The following is a 17,735-nucleotide window of genomic DNA, read 5'->3' on the forward strand; positions in this document are numbered from 1 at the left end:
GGCTCTCCACCTTCAGCCGGGATATTTCCCTGGACACCACTGCCTCTTTCTGGAAGTTCTAGGCACCACAAACTCAGCAATGCCAGTGGGCCTTATTGTGGGTTTTGGTTTCTCCAGATGTGCTCCTCTTCTTCTGCATCCTGCCTGCCTGCCTGCATGTGGGAGCCTGTACAGACTGCTCTCTAAATCCCCTAAAACCTCTAAGAACAGTCACATCAGCTTCTGGGGTACGCTCCCAGAACCCCATCTCCACGGCCCCTGCTGTGCTTCAGCCTCATGCAGTTTCAAGCTTTGGATTGTTTAGCCTTGCTTTTCTGTCACTGTGCCTTTGCCCATGCTCTTCCTGCTGCCAGGAACCTCATCTGCCCCCAGCCACACGCCCCAATCCTGCCAAACGCCAGTCTTTGCTCAAACGTGCCCGCCAAGGAACCTTCCCTGACTCGCCTGGAATCTCCCAGAAGACTCGTGGGTGCCTGCCCCTATGCCTCCTGGGGTGCGAGCATTCCACGTCTCCAGTCTGACCTTCTAAAGCCTTCCTCCATGGTGGGGGCTCCTGGGATGCGGGGGCCACGCTTGTTCTCCTTTTTCTTTTTTCCTCCCTCCCTCCCTTCCTCCCTCCTTCCCTCCCTTCCTTCCTCTCTCTTTCTCTCCCTTCCTTCCATATGGTGGTTCCCAGGCAAGGGGGCTAATCAGAGCTGTAGCTGCTGGCCTACACCACAGCCGCAGCAACTCGGGATCTGAGCCGCATCTGTGACCTACACCACAGCTCACGGCAATGCCGGATCCTTAACCCACTGAGTGAGGCCAGGGATGGAACCTATCCTTGTGGATAGTAGTTGGGTTCTTAACCTGCTGAGTCATAGCAGGAACTCCTGTGTGTTCTGCTTCCTCATCTTCAGTGTCCAGAATGGTAGACATTTATTGACCAATAGGGTGAGTGGTGAATCCTGGAGTAGGTTTCTGACAGAGGCAGAGATGTCCGTCCTGGGATTATTTTACGCAGTAGAATCCTCTTCTCCTTGGGAGCCTTAAGTTCATCTTATTCTGCAGTTTCCAAACTTGTTTAGATGTTTTAGAAACCTATGGTTCAAACAAAATTGCTGGACTCTAATGGCTCCTGAGGAGGTCCCAGGGCACCCCGTGGGGTCCTAATGAAATAATTTGAAAGCATCTGGTCTAGCTAAGGTCTCATTTCTCAGTGAGGATTGGAGAGGAGAAGGGGTGAATTGAAGGTGCCTCTAGTCTTCTGGTGCAGGGCTCTTCCTGATGTGCCACCTTGTTTTTTTTGTTTGTTTGTTTTGTGTTTTGTCTTTTTGCCTTTTCTAAGGCCACTCCCACGGCATATGGAGGTTCCCAGGCTAGGAGACCAATTGGAGCTGTAGCTGCCGGCCTACGCCAGAGCCACAGCAACTCAGGATCCGAGCCACGCCTGCACCTACACCACAGCTCATGGCAACGCTAGATCCTTAACCTACTGAGCAAGGCCGGGGATGGAACCGCAACCTCATGGTTCCTAGTCAGATTCATTAACCACTGCTCCACGATGGGAATTCCCTGATGTGCCACCTTGTTAAAGCAGATGTTCTAAGGGGATGCAGTCCTGTATCCTTGATGATGCAGCATGAACTCCAATGACACTGAGCTTTGCAAAAGATCAGTTGCTGAGATCTTTCTTTCTTTCTGCTGTTTTAGGGCCGCACACACGGCATATGGAGGTTCCCAGGCTAGGGGTGGAATCGGAGCTGTCGTCCCCAGTCTACGCACCACAGCCACAGCAATGCAAGATCTGAGCTCCGTCTGCGACCTAAACCACAGCTCACAGCAACACCGGATCCTTAACCCACTGAGCAAGGCCAGGGATCGAACCTACATCTTCATGGGTACTATTGGGTTCGTTAATCGCTGAGCCACAAAGGGAACTCCTGAGATTTTTCTTTCAACATCAAATGTTGTCCTCCCTAAAGAAAAATGCTGCTGAAGAGTGGAGAAATATGTGTACCCCCTGAGCCTGGATGCTACTGTATCACAAGTTTCTATGAGTTGGCAACTGTGTTTTTAAAATTGAGAGATACGAAGGAAGGGGGCTGCAAGGAAGGAGTCCATAAGTATTCCTTTTTGTAGGGTGGAAATTGACATTTGGTTTATTTGAAGGCTAGTGTGTGACCTTCCGCAGATGAACCCCAGGGTTCTCTGTATATTGTGGGGATGGGAAGAGGGAGGGGCAACCCCGCCTGGAGAAAGACACCAGTGTGCCATTGGCCAAGGCAGACGTTGTCCCTGCTGTCACCTAAACAGTGGTCCAATTTAGAAATTCGTCGTCGTCGTCCTGGAAAGAGGACAAGGTTTCCTGGGTTTTCCCCCAGTTGCAGGGACTCTGGGAGAGCATCTCAGCTTTCGTTTCTGGAGATCTTGTGTTTTAGAAAACTCTCACTTATCTTAATATCATGACTTAGAGGTTTACAGGAGACTTTTAGACAGCTTTGGGGGGTATGTATATTTTTTTTATTGGGGTGTATTGTCTATGTTGAAAAGATAAGCAGTTCCCATTGCGGTTCACAGGTTCAGAACCCGACTAGTATCCATGAGGATGTGGGTTTGATCCCTGGCCTCGCTCAGTAGGTTAAGGATCTGACATTCCTGCAAGCTGCGGCTAGGTTGTAGGTGCGGCTTAGATCCTGCATATCTGTGGCTGTGGTGTAGGCTGGCAGCTGCAGCTCTGATTCAACCCCTAGCCTGGGAACTTATATATGTGGCAAGTGCAGCCCTAAAAAGGAAAAAAGAAAAGAAAAGGAAAGGCAGAAACAGTAAACATTCTGCTGAGGAGTTCCTGGTGGCCTAGTGTGTTAAAGATCCATCCTTGTCACTGCTGTGGATTGGGTTGCTGCTGTGGCATGGGTTTGATCCCTGGTCTGAAATCTTTCTGGAGTGGCCGTGAAAAAGGACGTTCTCCAGGATGGGTTTTTGCAACATGCATGCACTGCAGAGTCTGCACCTCGAGAGAGTGCCTTCCTGTCTCCGCCTGCCCTGAGGTGGTGCTAACACCAGGGGCTGGGCCAGTCACACACTGCCTTCTCCTTTGCCTCTGGCCTCTTTGACTCATCACTGCGCCTGAGATTCAGCCACGGGGTTGCAGTCGCTCCTTCTCATGGTCTTCCGTTGTCTCCCACACACATTTACCATCACAGCAGCCCCACGAGGTATGCGGGTTGGGGACTGTTCCTCCTGTCCCCTGAGGAAGGAAGCCCAGTGTCGGGGATGAGAGGTTGCCTGCAGGTCAGCAGAGGAGGGCCGGGGTCCCCCAGAGAGCTCTCCCCTGGATCTCCACACTCTGGGCCCCTCAACACTGCCCTGAGCCTCCTCCTTACCAGTTAGTGTAGCATGTTCTGGACCTTTCCCTCCAGTTTCACGTAACTCCTCCGTGAGGCGAGAGAAGTTCCTTTCCGTATCTTCTTTTGCTCTGTAGAAATGGACACTCTCTACTTTGCTCCTCTGGGAAATACCTCACATTCCCTGGACGTCACCCTCGGAGGGAGGGCCGGCTGAGGGATGCAGCCTCCTCCCAACCCTGTATTATCTGGGTTGCTTGCCTCGAAGCCCTTCCTTGGCGAGCCCAGCCAGAAACCCCCAGCCGGCCTGGCTCCTCTGGGAAGGTTGCCTCAGGCAGTCATGGGGGAGCCTTTTCCTTGGGGCTCCTGTTGAGGTAGAAACATACGTTGCCCTGAAACCATGCCCACGGTGCTTCACCAGGCAGGCCTGTCTTTTTCTCCCGTTGTAAACGTCATTCCTGCACAGCCCTGCCCAGCAGAAGCCTCTGATGGAACATTCTGTGCTCCAGCTCCTCCTTTCCCCTTGTTTTTAAATGGACGTCTCATCTGAGAGACACCTCCCACCCCCAGCTCCCCAGTTCATCACTCTGGGTGTTTATTTCTGAGCCCTAAAGGTCAGACACCCTTCTGTCTCATGAGACGTCTGGAATTGAGTCTCTCTGAGGAGCTGGGAATGGATCTTGGGTTAACAGCGTAGATGGGGGTGGCTCTAGGACGTGTCCTATCTGACAGCTGCTGAGGAAGTGACTTGATCTTTCTGGGCGTGATTTGTCCTTCTGCCCTAGACTTTGCCAGTGACTCTTTCTTTGGTCTCAAAAGTTTCTGGCTCTCCTTTTGAGTTACTTTGACCATGTCTCCTTACCAACAGAAACCCAGGTTTTCTGAATTCCCACCATTGGTTTTGCTTTTTTTTTTTTTTTTTTTTTTTTTTTTGTCTTTTTAGGGCTGCACCCGTGGCATATGGAGGTTCCCAGGCTAGGGGTCCAGTCAGAGCTACAGCTGCCGGCCTACATCACAGCCACAGCAACATGGAATCTGAGTCTCGTCTGTGACCTACACCACAGCTCATGGCAATGCCACATCCTTAACCTGCTGAGTGAGGCCAGGGATCAAACCTGCAACCTCGTGGTTCCTAGTTGGACTCATTTCCACTGAGCCACGACGGGAACTCCCTTGGTTTTGATTTTTAGCTGAGCCCTAAATTGCAGACATGGAGCATACATAGCATTATTCCCCCACTCATGCCAGTGGCAGACATTGCTAATCAATTGTCACACTTCTGTCTACTGAGCCTGAACTCTGTCTCGAGTCCCAGAACTCTGGGCAGCCACTGCTATCTGTTTGGCTCTCACAGGCTTAAAATCTTTTTGCCATTGCAGCTCCCAGTGATACAGAGGGAATCCTGCTTTTTGATCGATTTCCTATGAAAGGGGCCACAGTGAGGGAAATTGCCTTTTGGAAGTGCTCCTTAGTTGCCTGTACCTTTTCCCATTGGAGTTGGGATGGCAGGGAGTGGGCACAGGGGCACATCTTGCCCAGTGGGTATTTTGAATTCAGGAGTCCACATTCCTTCAGGCTGTCATTTGCAGCTTCCAGAATCACACTTTCAAGGAGACTTGAAGGGCGTAAATAAATAACTGGGCCCTCTCCCAGCCTCCTGAGGCCTCACAATGGTTGGTTGTTAGTGGAGTCCTCAGAATACATCCAACAGGATAAAAACGTGACTTGCACGAGTCCCCAGTTTGGAATAGATGCACTTCCTGCTTCCTGGGTGAAGACACCACCTGGCAGGAGGGGGGTGCTGGCAGGGGGTGGGGTGGCCACTCTCCTCGCTGCCAGGTTTGGTCGGGGCATCCCTGCCCTTTGCCGTGTGTGTCTCTTTTCCAGGCGGGACCCCCAGGCTCTCCCAACCCCAGGTTGGTGGTTCCCTTTGTCTAGCAGGTGGCTTAGGGTAGAGGTGGGGGTTTCAGGGGCCCCTGGGAACACAGATGGGTCCTCCCTCTGTCCCACATTTATTATCTGCCCCCCCCAACCCAATGCGCTGTTACGACAGCTGGAGTGGCTGGGGTGTAGCGGCCTCAGGCCAGCCTACCTGGTGGTTTAAAACCAGACTTAATCAAAATGTAAATATTTCCTAGGGCCAGAAAGTAGGTTCGTCCAGGTGTTGAGCAGAGGCTGGAGAGCCTGGAGCCAGAGGAGGGGGCGGGGTCTGCGGGGCTCCTTCCACACGGGGGGTTGGGGTTGCCTGGGGCCGCTGCCAGGGCCTCTGGAAAAGCTGCCAAGCCAGGGTGACAACGCCCCACCAGCACCATCACGGCTTGTAGACACTTACTAGGGCAAAGGTTGTCCTGGTGCCAACAGCATCTGCTCCCTTCCTTCCCCAGCACCCACACCCCTGCAGAGTCAGTGACTTTCACAGAGCAGGAACTAAGTTGCTCACTGAACAGGGCAGTCCTACGCGTTTAGGGAGGGCTGTGTGTCCAGCATTGTCTTGGACTCCAAGGATCAGTAGTGACCAAGGCACATGCCATCAGATCGGGGTGGTGGCCTAGAGTCAACCAGGAAGCAAACAAGATCATGCCAGGTAGAAATAATCTATAAATACATAAACAGTAATAGTTCCTGATAGTGCTGAAAACTGTGGAGTCAGTGAGATAAAGCAGGATTAGATGAGAGAATGAGACAGACTGTGGGTGGAGGGTTTGACTGTAGACAAGGGGTGGGGTGGGGCGGGGTGGGCAGCAGAGCAGGGAGCCTCTGTGGGGTCAGGTGACCCAGGGGTGTCAGAAAGGAGCCCGCCTGGGATGGTCAGGCAGGGGGCACAGCTGGGACAAAGGCCCTGAGTTGGGAACTCACTGAAAAGTCTGCAGGGGAACAGGAAGAGGTCAGGGCGTCTGGAGGGGAGTGCGGGCCGGGGGCGTGGTGGGGGCCGAGGTGAGAGGCAGGGGAGGCTAGGGCTCTGAGGCCTTTGGGCATTATTCCAGGCTTCCTGGGCAGTCACTGGAGGACCGTGTGTGAGCGAACCCCATGATTCAATCTGGGTTTGGATAGCTCTGGCTGCCAGGTGGAGAGGGTGTGAAGCAGGTGAGAACAGAGGTGGGAGAGCAAAGAGGAGGCTGATCCAAGCAAAGAGGGGCAAGAGCGGGTCCCGGCCTGGCCCAGGGCAGCAGCTGTGGAGGCAGGGAGGGGACAGGCGTGTGTTTGGCTGTAGAAACTACAGATTTGGGCATGGACCCAGGGTGCAAGATCAGGTGGGGGAGGGGAATTGAAGAGCCCAGAGGTTCTCCTGGATTTGTCTCCTAGGGTGTGGCCTACAGTGTCCCCTCCCAGGCAGACCCAGAGTCCTTGCTGACCCCAAGGTGCCAGTGCAGAGCCTGGCCCCTGGAGATATACATCATCAAGCCTCAAGCGGCTGACTCTGCCTGCCTCTCTGGATCCCAAAGTTTGGACGGTGTGATGGAGTGATGGACCTAGAGTCCAGGGAAGTTGGAAAACTCAAGGGTTTGATGCCTGAGAGGCAGCCCTGAGTATCCCTGGCTGATGGGCCAGGAAACAGGATATATAGCCAGGGCTGTGGTTGACCCAGTGACAGCCACTTTGCGACAACAGCGAGAGCTACTCTTGATTGAATGCTCGCCCTGTGCTGTGCCCAGAGCTGTACATGCATTTTCTCAGTTGTTGCTCACAACCTCGAGCGGCCAAGTAGGTGCTCTTATTCTCACTTTGTAGAGGCAGAGACCAGGGCTCAGTGTTTGGTCCAAGGTCCCCCCAACTACTGACATGCTGAGCTCACCCACAGGCCCCTGACTCCAGGTATTATGCCCTTTGCCAACACCCAACTGTGTCACCAGTGTGCCACCTTGTCCCCTCACCAGCCATGTGCCCAGGCCCTGCTCCGTGCCTGTCTCTGTCTAGGGCTGGAGAACCCCTGATCTGCAGGGAATTTGCAGAAACTGCGGTCCCGCCCTCTTTCCCTCCCTCTCTTTTTCCCTCCCTCCTTCCCTCACGCCCTCCCAAGAGATCCTGCTGCCTGGGGCCTGGCAGAGCTGCAGGCAGAGGAGCCCTTTGGGCCTGGGCAGGAGCTCTGCCAGCCCTGTCTTTTGGGGCAACCATGACAGCTACCTGGGCCCTACCCGCCTCCTCCCTGGCACTTGCAGGGGCACACCTGACCCATTTCTGCTTGATCTACCGCTGCCTGTTCCTGCCAGTGGGTGGGGAGCAAAGCTTCTCCTTCAGGGTCGGATGAGCCCTCAGGACTCCTTCAGGGTCTGAGGATGAAAGTCATACCAAGTTATTGTGCCCATTTTTCTTTAGCAGGGAGTGGGGAGGGATCATTGTTCTGATGTCCGGAAGAGGGTGTCATGTGCCCCCATTTCCAGAACAACCTCCGTTCAGAGGCCCTGGCCTGGCAGGTGACCATCCATGTGTATCCTTATGGGGACAAGACCTGGGACTCTGGGACTGAGCCCATGGGGTGTGGTTTCCCGGACTGCCACCTGCCACCCTCTCCATGTCGCCCTGCTCCCCAGTGTCAATCCGTGTAAGCCTCCCACTCATTCAGATTGTACCCCTGCCCCCAGCACCCTGCCTGGCCCATTGTAAGCGCTCCGTAAACACTGGCTGATAGGTGGATAGAGTGAGCGAATGGATGGATGAATGAATGGGTTGTGCCTGGTCTTCGATGCTCCTTGATTGCTCTAGACCTGTGCTGTCCAAGCTGGTAGCCACTTGCCACAGATGGCCATGGAGCTCCTGAAATGTGGCCAGTCTGAACTGAGATGAGCTGTTAAGTGTATAATGTACACTAGGTTTCAAAGACTAAATATAACAACAAAGAAAATGATGTGTCTCAGTAATAGTTTTTCATACTGGGAGTTCCCTGGTGGCCTAGCCATTAAGGATTTGGCATTGTCACTGCTTGTAGCTCAGGTCACAACTGTGGCACAGGTTTGATCCCTGGCCTAGGAACTTCTGCATGCCGTCGGTGTGGCGAAAAATAGTAATTTTTTGTATTGATAACATGTTGAACTGATATTTGATATATCGAGTTAAATATGAATTGTTATTAAAATTTCACTCATTTCTTTTTTCCCCTTTCTATGTGGCTACCAGATGGTTCCTATTTGCCTACGTGGCTCACATTCTATATTTCTCTTGGACAGCACTGGCCTCTACTGAGGTATTTGAAAGGCCAAGAGGCCTGGGCTGGAATCCCGAGTCTCTTACTGCTGCCTGCTTTACCAAAGCAGGGCTCTGAGCCTCAGTGTCCTCACCTCTGAAATGGGGATGGGGAGGGAAACGCCCTGGGCTGGTGCCAGAGTTAGCTGAAGGAGACAGCAGGGCCTTGGGGGGGTGCCCCAGGGTCTCTGGGCCCTCTGGGCTCCCTCCACCTTCCTCAGAGGCAGGCTCTGATTTGGGGGGTTTGGGCCAGGCCACAACTGAGCCCTGCTCCTGGGACTCAGAATACAGGCTGAGATGCTGAGGTGGGGGGAGGGAACTGAGAAGAAAATCTCTGGGTCCTGAGCCATCAGATGTGTTAGAGGGATGGAGAGAGGATGGCGGGCAGGTGTACTCTCAGGACCCCCAAGGCCCTGGGCTGGGAGCACAGGAAGCAGGGGGCAGGCTGTGACTGTCCCCCCAACCCTGGGCCCCGGGGTGCTCCCCACCCCAGGCAGTCATGGCCTGTGCCCTCCTTGGGGCTGGGGCAGATGTACAAGTGCTTTTTTAATAGCCTCTGGGTTCTGAAGAAGGCTAGTTGTGTATGTGTGTGTGTGTGTGTGTCTCTGTGTGTGTGTTTGGGGGTGTGTTTGTGTTTATGTATGTGTCTGTGTGTGTTTGTGTGTGTTTGTATGTGTGTGTATACTCCTTTCATTCCCATCCCCAGGGTTCCATGTCCTGGCTCTAGAAGGGGTGGGGTAGGTTCAGGACCAGGATGTGGTCTCCAAGCCCTACCCCTGCCTGCCCGCCTGGGGAGCCTCCGGGATCTATGCTGGGCCGAATGGCTTCCCGAGCATTTCCTTGGAGGGTCCCAGCAATCCAGCGAGCACATTTCACAGAGAAGAAAATAGAGGCTGAGAAGGAAAGGAAAATAGAGGCTGAGAAGGAAAATAGAGGCTGAGAAGGAAAGCAACTTGTTTCAAAGGCCACACACCTAAAAAGGGGTCTGGGCCTGGGTCTGGTGGGTGGACTCATGACACCGTGCCCTGAAACCTGCATCTGGAGGGGCGGCAGTGGACTGGTGGGGAGGCTTGTGGTGCTTGTGTTTTTTTAAGAATGTCACCGTTGACAGCATCCTGGTCTGTCTGCCCCTCTGTCTGCAGTCTGCTTCCCCGGCTGGTTCTTCGGCCTCTGCTTGGCTAAGGCCCTGGCACCTCTGGAAGGAAGAGTGGCTGGCCATTCCTCGGTTTGCTCACCTGCCACAGCGGGTCCTTCCTCGCAGAGTCGAGGGGGACATGGAGCGCTCAGCCCCCAGAGAGTGCCGCTCAGCAACTAACAGCAGCTAACGAGTGTTATCATTTCCTTGGCTGCCACCCAGCTTCCCGTTTCCAGCGCTTTGTCTTGAAGCTTTGGAAACAGAGACCCTGGAGTTCCCATTGTGGCTCAGCAGTTACTGAAGCTGACTAGTATCCATGAGGATGCAGGTTCGATTCCTGGCCTTGCTCAGTGGGCTAAGGATCCGGCGTTGCTGTGAGCTGTGGTGCAGTTTGGAGACGCAGCTCGGATCCCCTGTTGCTGTGGCTGTGGCGTAGGCTGGAGGCTACAGCTCTGATTCGACCCCTAGCCTGGGAACCTTCATATGCTGTAGGTGGTGCAGCCCTAAAAAAAACCAATTAAACAAAAAAACAGAGACCCTAAGTAATTGATAGCTTGCTCAGCCTTCTCCTTGGCCTGATGCAGGGTCAGTTGTGGCCCGCAGTGGGGCTGGTGTGTTTCGCGTGCAGGGATTAGGGATTCCAGAGATGAGGACGAGCGCAGCCCACCTCTCAGCATTCCCAGTGCAGCTGCTTGGCACCACTGGGCTTTTCCCAAACCTGCTGTGGTGGAGCGGACAAGGTTCCTGGCCTCCAGGAGCGGGGAAAGCCCAGATAAAAGTCTGCTGAACCTCGCCTTGCACTTGGCACGGAGGGCCTGGCCCAGAGCCTCTGGCTTGCTAGCTCCCAGGGCTCCCTGTTTGGGGCCCAAGGCTCTCAGAAACTTCAGGAACCCAAGGTCCCTTCCCCAGGGGCTTCTTGGCCTCTCCTGTCCCTTTGAGGGCAGAGCATGGGGCAGGCAGAAGATGTGTCAGGGTCATGTTTCAGGAGCACAACATGGTCTGCTGCTGGGGTGACCCCTCTGCTCACTCATTCTCTGTCCCCTTGCTCATTTGCAGACACCACCCGAGGTCTGCTGAGTGCCTGGAAGTGTGTCCTGGGCACTGAGTGCTGTGAGCAAAAGGGACATGGCCTCTGTCTTCTTGGATAGGAACCCAATGAAGACACAGACTGTGAAGTATGCTTTGAAGGGAGGACTGGGGAGCGGTGGGAGAGACACCTGGAGACATAGCTCTTGGATTGGTAGGGAGGGGGTTCTGGGATTGACATGATGCTGAGACCTTGTCTGGAGAAGTGGGGGCGGTGTGTGTCAGGGGGCTCAGAGCAGCGTTATTTGTGATGGTAAAAATCTGGAAATAACCCACAAGTCTCTCAACAGAGAGTAGATGAATGAGTTATTTTCTCAAAACCTGTGGGTATATATGTTTACATTTTTAAAATTCTCTTTGAGCTTCAAATGTTTCATTAAAAAAAAAAAAGATAGTGGAAGTATGTATCTGGCAGGGGAAAGGACATGTGCAAAGGCCCTGAGGCAGGAAATCTCTCCCCACAAAGAAGCAAGGGAAGGCCTGGTTTTGGCCCCGGAAGCCAGCCCCCTACATCTCTGTTTGAAAGTCTCTCAGCTGCCCCCAAGACTGCAGGAAAAGCCCTTTCTTGATCCTTGGGAAGGCCTTCGAGGGTGTTGGCTGGAAGCCAGTGTGATGGTGGGGAAATTGGACCATCGGGGGCAGTGCCTGCCTGAGCTAGATTTTTGGGGAGGGGAACCCTTCGGGGTGAGACAGTCCTCTTTAGGTGAATGCAGTAGATCCTAGTCGAGCTTCTGCCAAGGGCCCGAGGCGATACCTCTCTCCTTCTGTGCAGGCTTTTGCCTGCTCACCAGGCCATCTGTGTGAGGTGAGTCACTGCTTCCCCATGTTGTTAATCCCAGACACCTCCGAGCACATCGGTTCAGCCGCAGCCGAACACACGGATGAACTCCGGCACCTGGCCGAGCAGGCTGGGCCCGAGCTTCCGCTTCGTGTCCGTGGACGGCTCTTCCTGAACTCTGAAATCCATGGGAGCAGGGATAGCTGACTGAGGATCACGAATCTGGCCTCAGACCTCACTTTTCCCATGTGGAGACAGAGGCCCAAAGGGGGGGAGTGTCCAGCCCGAGGTCAGGCAGAGAGGGAAGGAAGCAAGGGACCCGCTGACGTTTGCCGTCAGAGTGCTTTCTCTTGGCCCCGAACACAGGTCTCCTGTCCCTGGCTGAGATCTGCTCTGTTGACCTCTCCCCCGGGGGAAGATACATGCGTCTGACTCTGGCCCCTGAGCCTAGTGGGTGGGGTGGGAACCGCGGGTGTGAGGTTCTGGCCGGGGCCCTGCACCTGCAGGTGCTTCCTACAGACGTTCTATAAGGGAGCACTTCCCTCCCGATTGGTGTGACTCTGGCTGCAGTGGCCTCCAGCATCTCCTGGGTGCAGGAGGGCCACGGCCTCTGCCCCTGCTGGATCCTCCTTTGGGCCAGCCTATGCCAGGTGGTCGTGAGAAGGTACTGGGGCTTTGCCTGAGAAAATGCTATAGGCCCTGCATGACTCACTTCTCCCCTCTGGGCCTCCTTGTCCCCAGCTGTTCATTGAGAGGCAGGGCTGGGTGATCAGCACTGTCCCACCCAGCTCTGGCATCCATTAATTCTGAGTCTGGTGGAGAAGAGGGAGTAATTACAGCCCTTTCTCATTGAGCTTTCTTCACTGTGCTAAATGCTTCACATGTGTCAGCTCATGACTCCCGTGTCTGTGAGGTTCCACAAGAGTCAGCCGAAGCCCAGAGAGGTTGACTCATGGGCCGAGTCACAGAGCTAGTGAAGGACACAGGACAGTCTGGCCCTGGACGGTGTGGTTTAAATCATCACTGTGGGAGGCTGAATTATGGCCCCCAGAGACGTTAACTTCCAAATCCCTACAGGGTAAAGGGCCTTTTCAGATATGATTAAGTAAAAGCTCTTGAGATGTGGACGTTTGCCTGGATGAGCCTGGGGCCCAGTGTAATCACAAGCATCCTGATTAGGGGCAGGCAGAGGGAGATTTGACTACAGAGAAAGAAGTCAGAGGGATACAGCTTGAGAAAGACTCAACCAGCAATTGTGGCTCTGAAGATGGAGGAAGGGACCACGAGCCAAGGAACGCCGGCAGCTTCTTGGAGCTGGAAAAGGCAGGAAACCAGCTTCTCCCCTCGAGCCTCCAGAAGGAAGCCAGCCTGCCAACCCCTAGGTGTTAGCCCAGCGAGTCTGACGTTTGCGGTAATTTGCTGTAGCATCAATAGGAAACGGAAACGCCCATGTCCTTCTCATTCACCCGAAAGCTCACGCTCCTTTGTGCATTCAGCTTTGATTCGGAATTGCTAGGGGTAGAAATCGAATCTGCCAAATAGCACACTTCTTGGCCATTTTACAATTAAAGGAGCATTTAAAAAATTTTTTATTATAGTTGATTTATAATGTTCTGTCAATTTCTGGTGTACAGCAAAGTGACCCACTTATATATACATTCTTTTTCTCACATTTTCCTCCATCATGTTCCATCACAAGTGACTGGATATAGTTCCCTGTGCTACACAGCAGGATCTCATTGCTTATCCACTCCAAAGGCAATAGTTTGCATCTACTAATCCCCAAACCCCCATCCATTGCACTCCCTCCCCCTCCCCCTTGGTAACCACACGTCTGTTCTTTAAAGGAGCATTTTTGAGAAAGATTTTGTAAGGCCAACTGCCAGACCCTTCTTTTCTTTGCTGTGTAATGGGAATTAGGAGGGGAAGGTACAAAGGGAAAGGGTCCTGGGGGGCCTGGGACCCTAGCAAGGACTCAATCTCTCCAAGTTCTCACCTGGACACTCCACCTCTCCAGGCGCCGTCATGGGTCTTCCGTGAGTGGTCGCTGCAATGGGGTCTGCGCCTGAGGCCAAGGTCTGTGCTAGTGAGTGGTGGGCTTCTCCCTGGGTCCCTGCAAGGAACGCAGGTGCCCTGGTTCATCCTCAGGTACCTATGCTTGTGGCAGAAGTAGCCTGTGGGCTTTACTGCCTTAGGAGTTTAACAGCCCTTAAAGAAAGCAGTTCTTTCTGGAGAGATGTTATCTTGAACTGATCTTTATTTTTTAATTTTTTTGTCTTTTTATGGCCGCACCCACGGCATATGGAGGTTCCCAGGCTAGGGGTGGAATCAGAGCTGTAGCCCCCAGCCTACTCCACAGCCATAGCAACACAGGATCCGAGACGCATCTGCAAACTACAGCACAGCTCATGGCAACACCAGATCCTTAACCCACTGAGCGAGGCCAGGGATCGAACCTGTGTCCTCATGGATACTAGTCAGGCTCGTTGAAATGACCTTTAAGAACAAGTGCTGGCTCTGTAGAACCCAAGGTGAGGTCCTGTCCAGGAGCACAAAAAATGGATTTCTTTGAGAGTTCCCGTTGTGGCTCAGCAGGTTCCAAACCCGACTAGTGTGCATGAGGATGTGGGTTTGATCCCTGGCCTCACTCAGTGGGTTATGGATCTGACATTGCTACAAGCTGCAGTGTAGGTCACAGATCCAGCTTGGATCCCAAGTTGCTGTGACTGTGGTGTAGGCTGGCAGCTGCAGCTCCCTGCAACCCCTAGCCTGTGGAACTTCCATATGCCGCAGGTGTGGCCCTAAAAGGAAAAAACAAAAACAAACAAAAAGGATTTCTTTTACCTTCCCAAGCGTGTGCCTTAACTGCTCATGGATCCAGTCAAGGATCCATGAGACCTGAGAACTCATGGACCCAGCTCCTCATCTGAAAAACTGAGGCCCAGAGAGGGGAAGGGGCTCCCCAGGGTCACACAGGAAGTTAGTTAATGGTTTCCTTAATGGGAGGGAATTCCAAGCTCTGAAATGATAGGGGTTGTTTCTGGGGTCACATTAAGACAAGAGATTCATTCACTCATCCATTTAAAAGCTTTTTATTGTGCATCTGCTGGGAATAGTCATGGTGCCAGCTTTTGAGGAGTTAACTTCTAATAACTTCTAAGGGGTGGAAGGGGTCAGTGACAATAAGCAAGCTTAAAAGATAAATGACTAATGTAATTTAAGGTCTTGGCAGTTTATAAGGGGAATAAAAAGATGTGAGGGGGAGTGGCTCCTGGGCCAGCTCATGGGCGAAGGCCTCTCGGAGGAGGTGATCTCTCAACTGGAACCCAAGGCAGGGATCATGGGAAGAGAGTTTCAGGCACAAGAAACAGCCGGCATTCAGGCTTGGAGTGCGGAGAACTGGAGTGTTTGGAGAACCAAAGGCAGCCCAGTGTGGCCGGCCCTGAGTGAACCAGGAGATGAGGCTGCAGGGGGAGGCAGGTGGGTTTCAGCCCACAGGCCTTGTAGGTCATGGCAAGAGTTCAGGATTTTTTGTTGTTGTTTTTGGCCGCACCCATGGCCTGCAGAAGTTCCTGGTCCAGGGATCACACCCACATCATAGCAGCGGCCTGAGCTGTTACCTGCAGCAGTGACAATGCTGGATCCAACCTCCCAGGCCACCAGGGAACTCCCCAGGAGTTCAGGTTTTATCCCAAAGACCCTGGGGAGCCATTAGAGAGACTGGGAGTTGTTTGCTTTTGCAGAATGACGCAGGCTGTGACATGGACAGTGGGTTGGATTGGAACCAGATGGAGGCAGGGAGGCCAGTCAGGAGGCTGCTGCAGTTGTCCTGTGAGATGTGATGGTGGCCTGGATCATGGCAGTGACCCATTGTGAAGGGGCAGAGAGATGGCAGAGGCAAAATGTCATTTGGGAATAGAACCCTAGGACTTGGTGGATGGTTGCAGGTGGAAGATGTTAGCTGTGGCTGAGTAAGAGATCACTCAGAACTTAGCAGCTTAGGACCACAGCCAACATTTCTTATCTTCTGGTTTTTGTGAGTCTGGAATTTGGGAGTGGCTTCGGGTCTCAGGTTGCGGTCAAGATATTTGCTGGAGCTGCCGTCACCTGAAGGCTTGACTGGGGCAAGAAGACCCGCTTGCAGGGTGGCTCATGCGCATGGCCAGCAAACAAATGCCATGCCGGCCCTTTGCTGAAGGTCTCGGCTTCTGCCCACACAGGCTTCTCCATCGGGCTGCCTGTGTTGGAGCAAGTGATCCAAGAGAGAGGGCAGAGGACACAGGGACTTCCTGGACTCTAGCCTTGGGGTCCTGCTCTGTTGTTGCCACCACATCCCTTTGGTACATGGGTTCCAGGTGGGAGGGCGCTGCACAGGCTGCGAATACCAGGAGGCAAGAATCACTGGGCTGCCTTGGAGGCTGTTTACCACCGAGGCCATGAAGAAGACGAACAGGGATGAGACTGGGCTTGGGGCCTAAGAGCCTGGGTGCGTGGTGGTGCTGTTTACTGGGAGATAGAAGCATGTGTTTGAGTGAAGGTGGGTAGGACTCAAGAACTTTCTTCTGGACCCCAGTTTGGGAGCCTTCCCCTCTGCACTGGAAACCCTCTCTCTAGGTGCCCCTGGGCTGTGCTGGTTTGGGGCTTTGATGGCCTCTGGCTTGGGGGAACTTTCTCTGGGCCTCGCTCTCCTCTGTCCCTTGAACTTACTCCATGCCAACCTTGTGGATCAAGAATTAAGAACCAGGCATTCTTAGGTTCTGCTTCCAGCTTAGGCACTTAGTGGCCATGTGACCCTGGGCCAGATACCGGGCCTCCCTGGGCTTGTTGCCTTATCTGTAAAATGAATACACTTTGCTGTGGTGTCGGACGCAGTGGAGCCGAAGCGCTCAGGCTGGGGCCTGGCTTTCCCTGTCCTCTTTGTACCTCAGACTTGCCAGCCCCTGTGGGTACACGGTCAGATGTACGTCATAACAGGCCCAGGTTGCTGGGTGGATTTGATTGGGAAGGGTTTCCAAAGCGTCTGTTCGGCTTCTTTTCCACAGATGATGCAAAAATTCTGAGGATAGCAGAAGCAACTATTACTCCTAGGGAAATGCAAATATTTTTGTGAATATCCTATGAAAAATTGGGGCATTTTTTTTCATGAGCAAACAGGCCTGTTTATTTCTCTAACAAAATAGCCACAGTTGTGCTGCAGGGGCCAACTTTCAATGCCAATGGCTTTTCTCAGGGGGTCAGCTCACCTCCCACCTACCCCCCCTCCCCACTTTCTCTTCTTCTTTAATCCAGAGAAAACATAGTGAAGACAAAAGTGACCAAATTTGGGCTTTGCCGAGAGAAGGGGATTACTTTTGCAGTGAAAAGTTAATTTTTGTGGCCAAACTTTCTCAACTGTGGAAACCAGTGTGGGCAAAAGCATAGCAAGCCCAAAAGTACATTTGAAAAATGATTTTCCTTGGAAAGGACATTTTTAAGAAGGTCATTAGTGTTTGCAAGCAGGCGGGGTGGGGGTGTCGGTTTTCTCTTGAAGGAAATAGTCTCTCAGCTCCTAAAAAGAGGACAGACACAGGGGATTAGAGGGCAAGGGGGGAAGCCATGGGGACTGGGGGAGGAAGATGCATCCGGACCCAGAGCAAGAGGGCTTAAAGCGGTTCAGCATCCCCCTGGTGCCTGGTGCTGGCTTAAGCGCGCGCTCTGTCTGACCTTGACAAAGGACATTTGGTTATCACACCAGTTAGGAAACCGAGGCTCAGAGAGGTTGAGGAGGCGTCCTGTGGTCCCTCAGCTGGTGGGCAGAGGAATCAGAAGTCCTACGCTGCCCGTCCAACCAGAGCCTCTGCGCCGTCCACGCTGCCTTCCAGGATCAGGATAACTCACACAGTGGGATGGGGAGAGACGCACCTGAGGGGAAGGGCTGGGAGGCTGTGTGCGCCCTCCCCCTCCCACTGTCAACGAGGAAAATGTAAGCTCAGAAAAGTGCACGGTGTGTGATGTTTTACTGCTTTTTTTTTTTTTTTGTCATTTTAGGCCTGCACCCACGGCATATGGAGATGCCCAGGCTAGGGGTCGAATTGGAGCTGAAGCCATCAGCCTACACCACAGCCACAGCAACTCGGGATCTGAGCCCCGTCTCTGACCTATACCACAATTCACAGCAACACTGGATCCTTAACCCACTGAGTGAGGCCAGGGACCAAACCTGCGTCCTTAGTCAGATTCGTTTCCGCTGAGC

The 17,735-nt window shown here is 53.2% G+C and overlaps 1 protein-coding gene across 3 annotated transcripts in view; it reads left to right on the forward strand.

The window, feature by feature from the left end:
• GRK5 (G protein-coupled receptor kinase 5) overlaps window positions 1-17,735 on the forward strand; it is a 237,203-nt gene that overhangs the window by 81,390 nt on the left and 138,078 nt on the right. Inside the window, exon 1 of one of the 3 annotated variants that reach the window (XM_013983798.2) lies at window positions 2,857-3,197. The exons of the other annotated variants lie outside the window; for them this stretch is intronic. Coding sequence (XP_013839252.1) covers window positions 3,146-3,197 — 52 coding nt within the window. The 5' untranslated portion in view covers window positions 2,857-3,145. Of the gene's footprint in view, window positions 1-2,856; window positions 3,198-17,735 lie in introns of those variants that run through there. 3 annotated transcript variants of the gene reach the window in all.

Source organism: Sus scrofa, chromosome 14 (genome assembly GCF_000003025.6).
Source record: "Sus scrofa isolate TJ Tabasco breed Duroc chromosome 14, Sscrofa11.1, whole genome shotgun sequence".
Lineage (NCBI taxonomy): Eukaryota > Metazoa > Chordata > Mammalia > Artiodactyla > Suidae > Sus > Sus scrofa.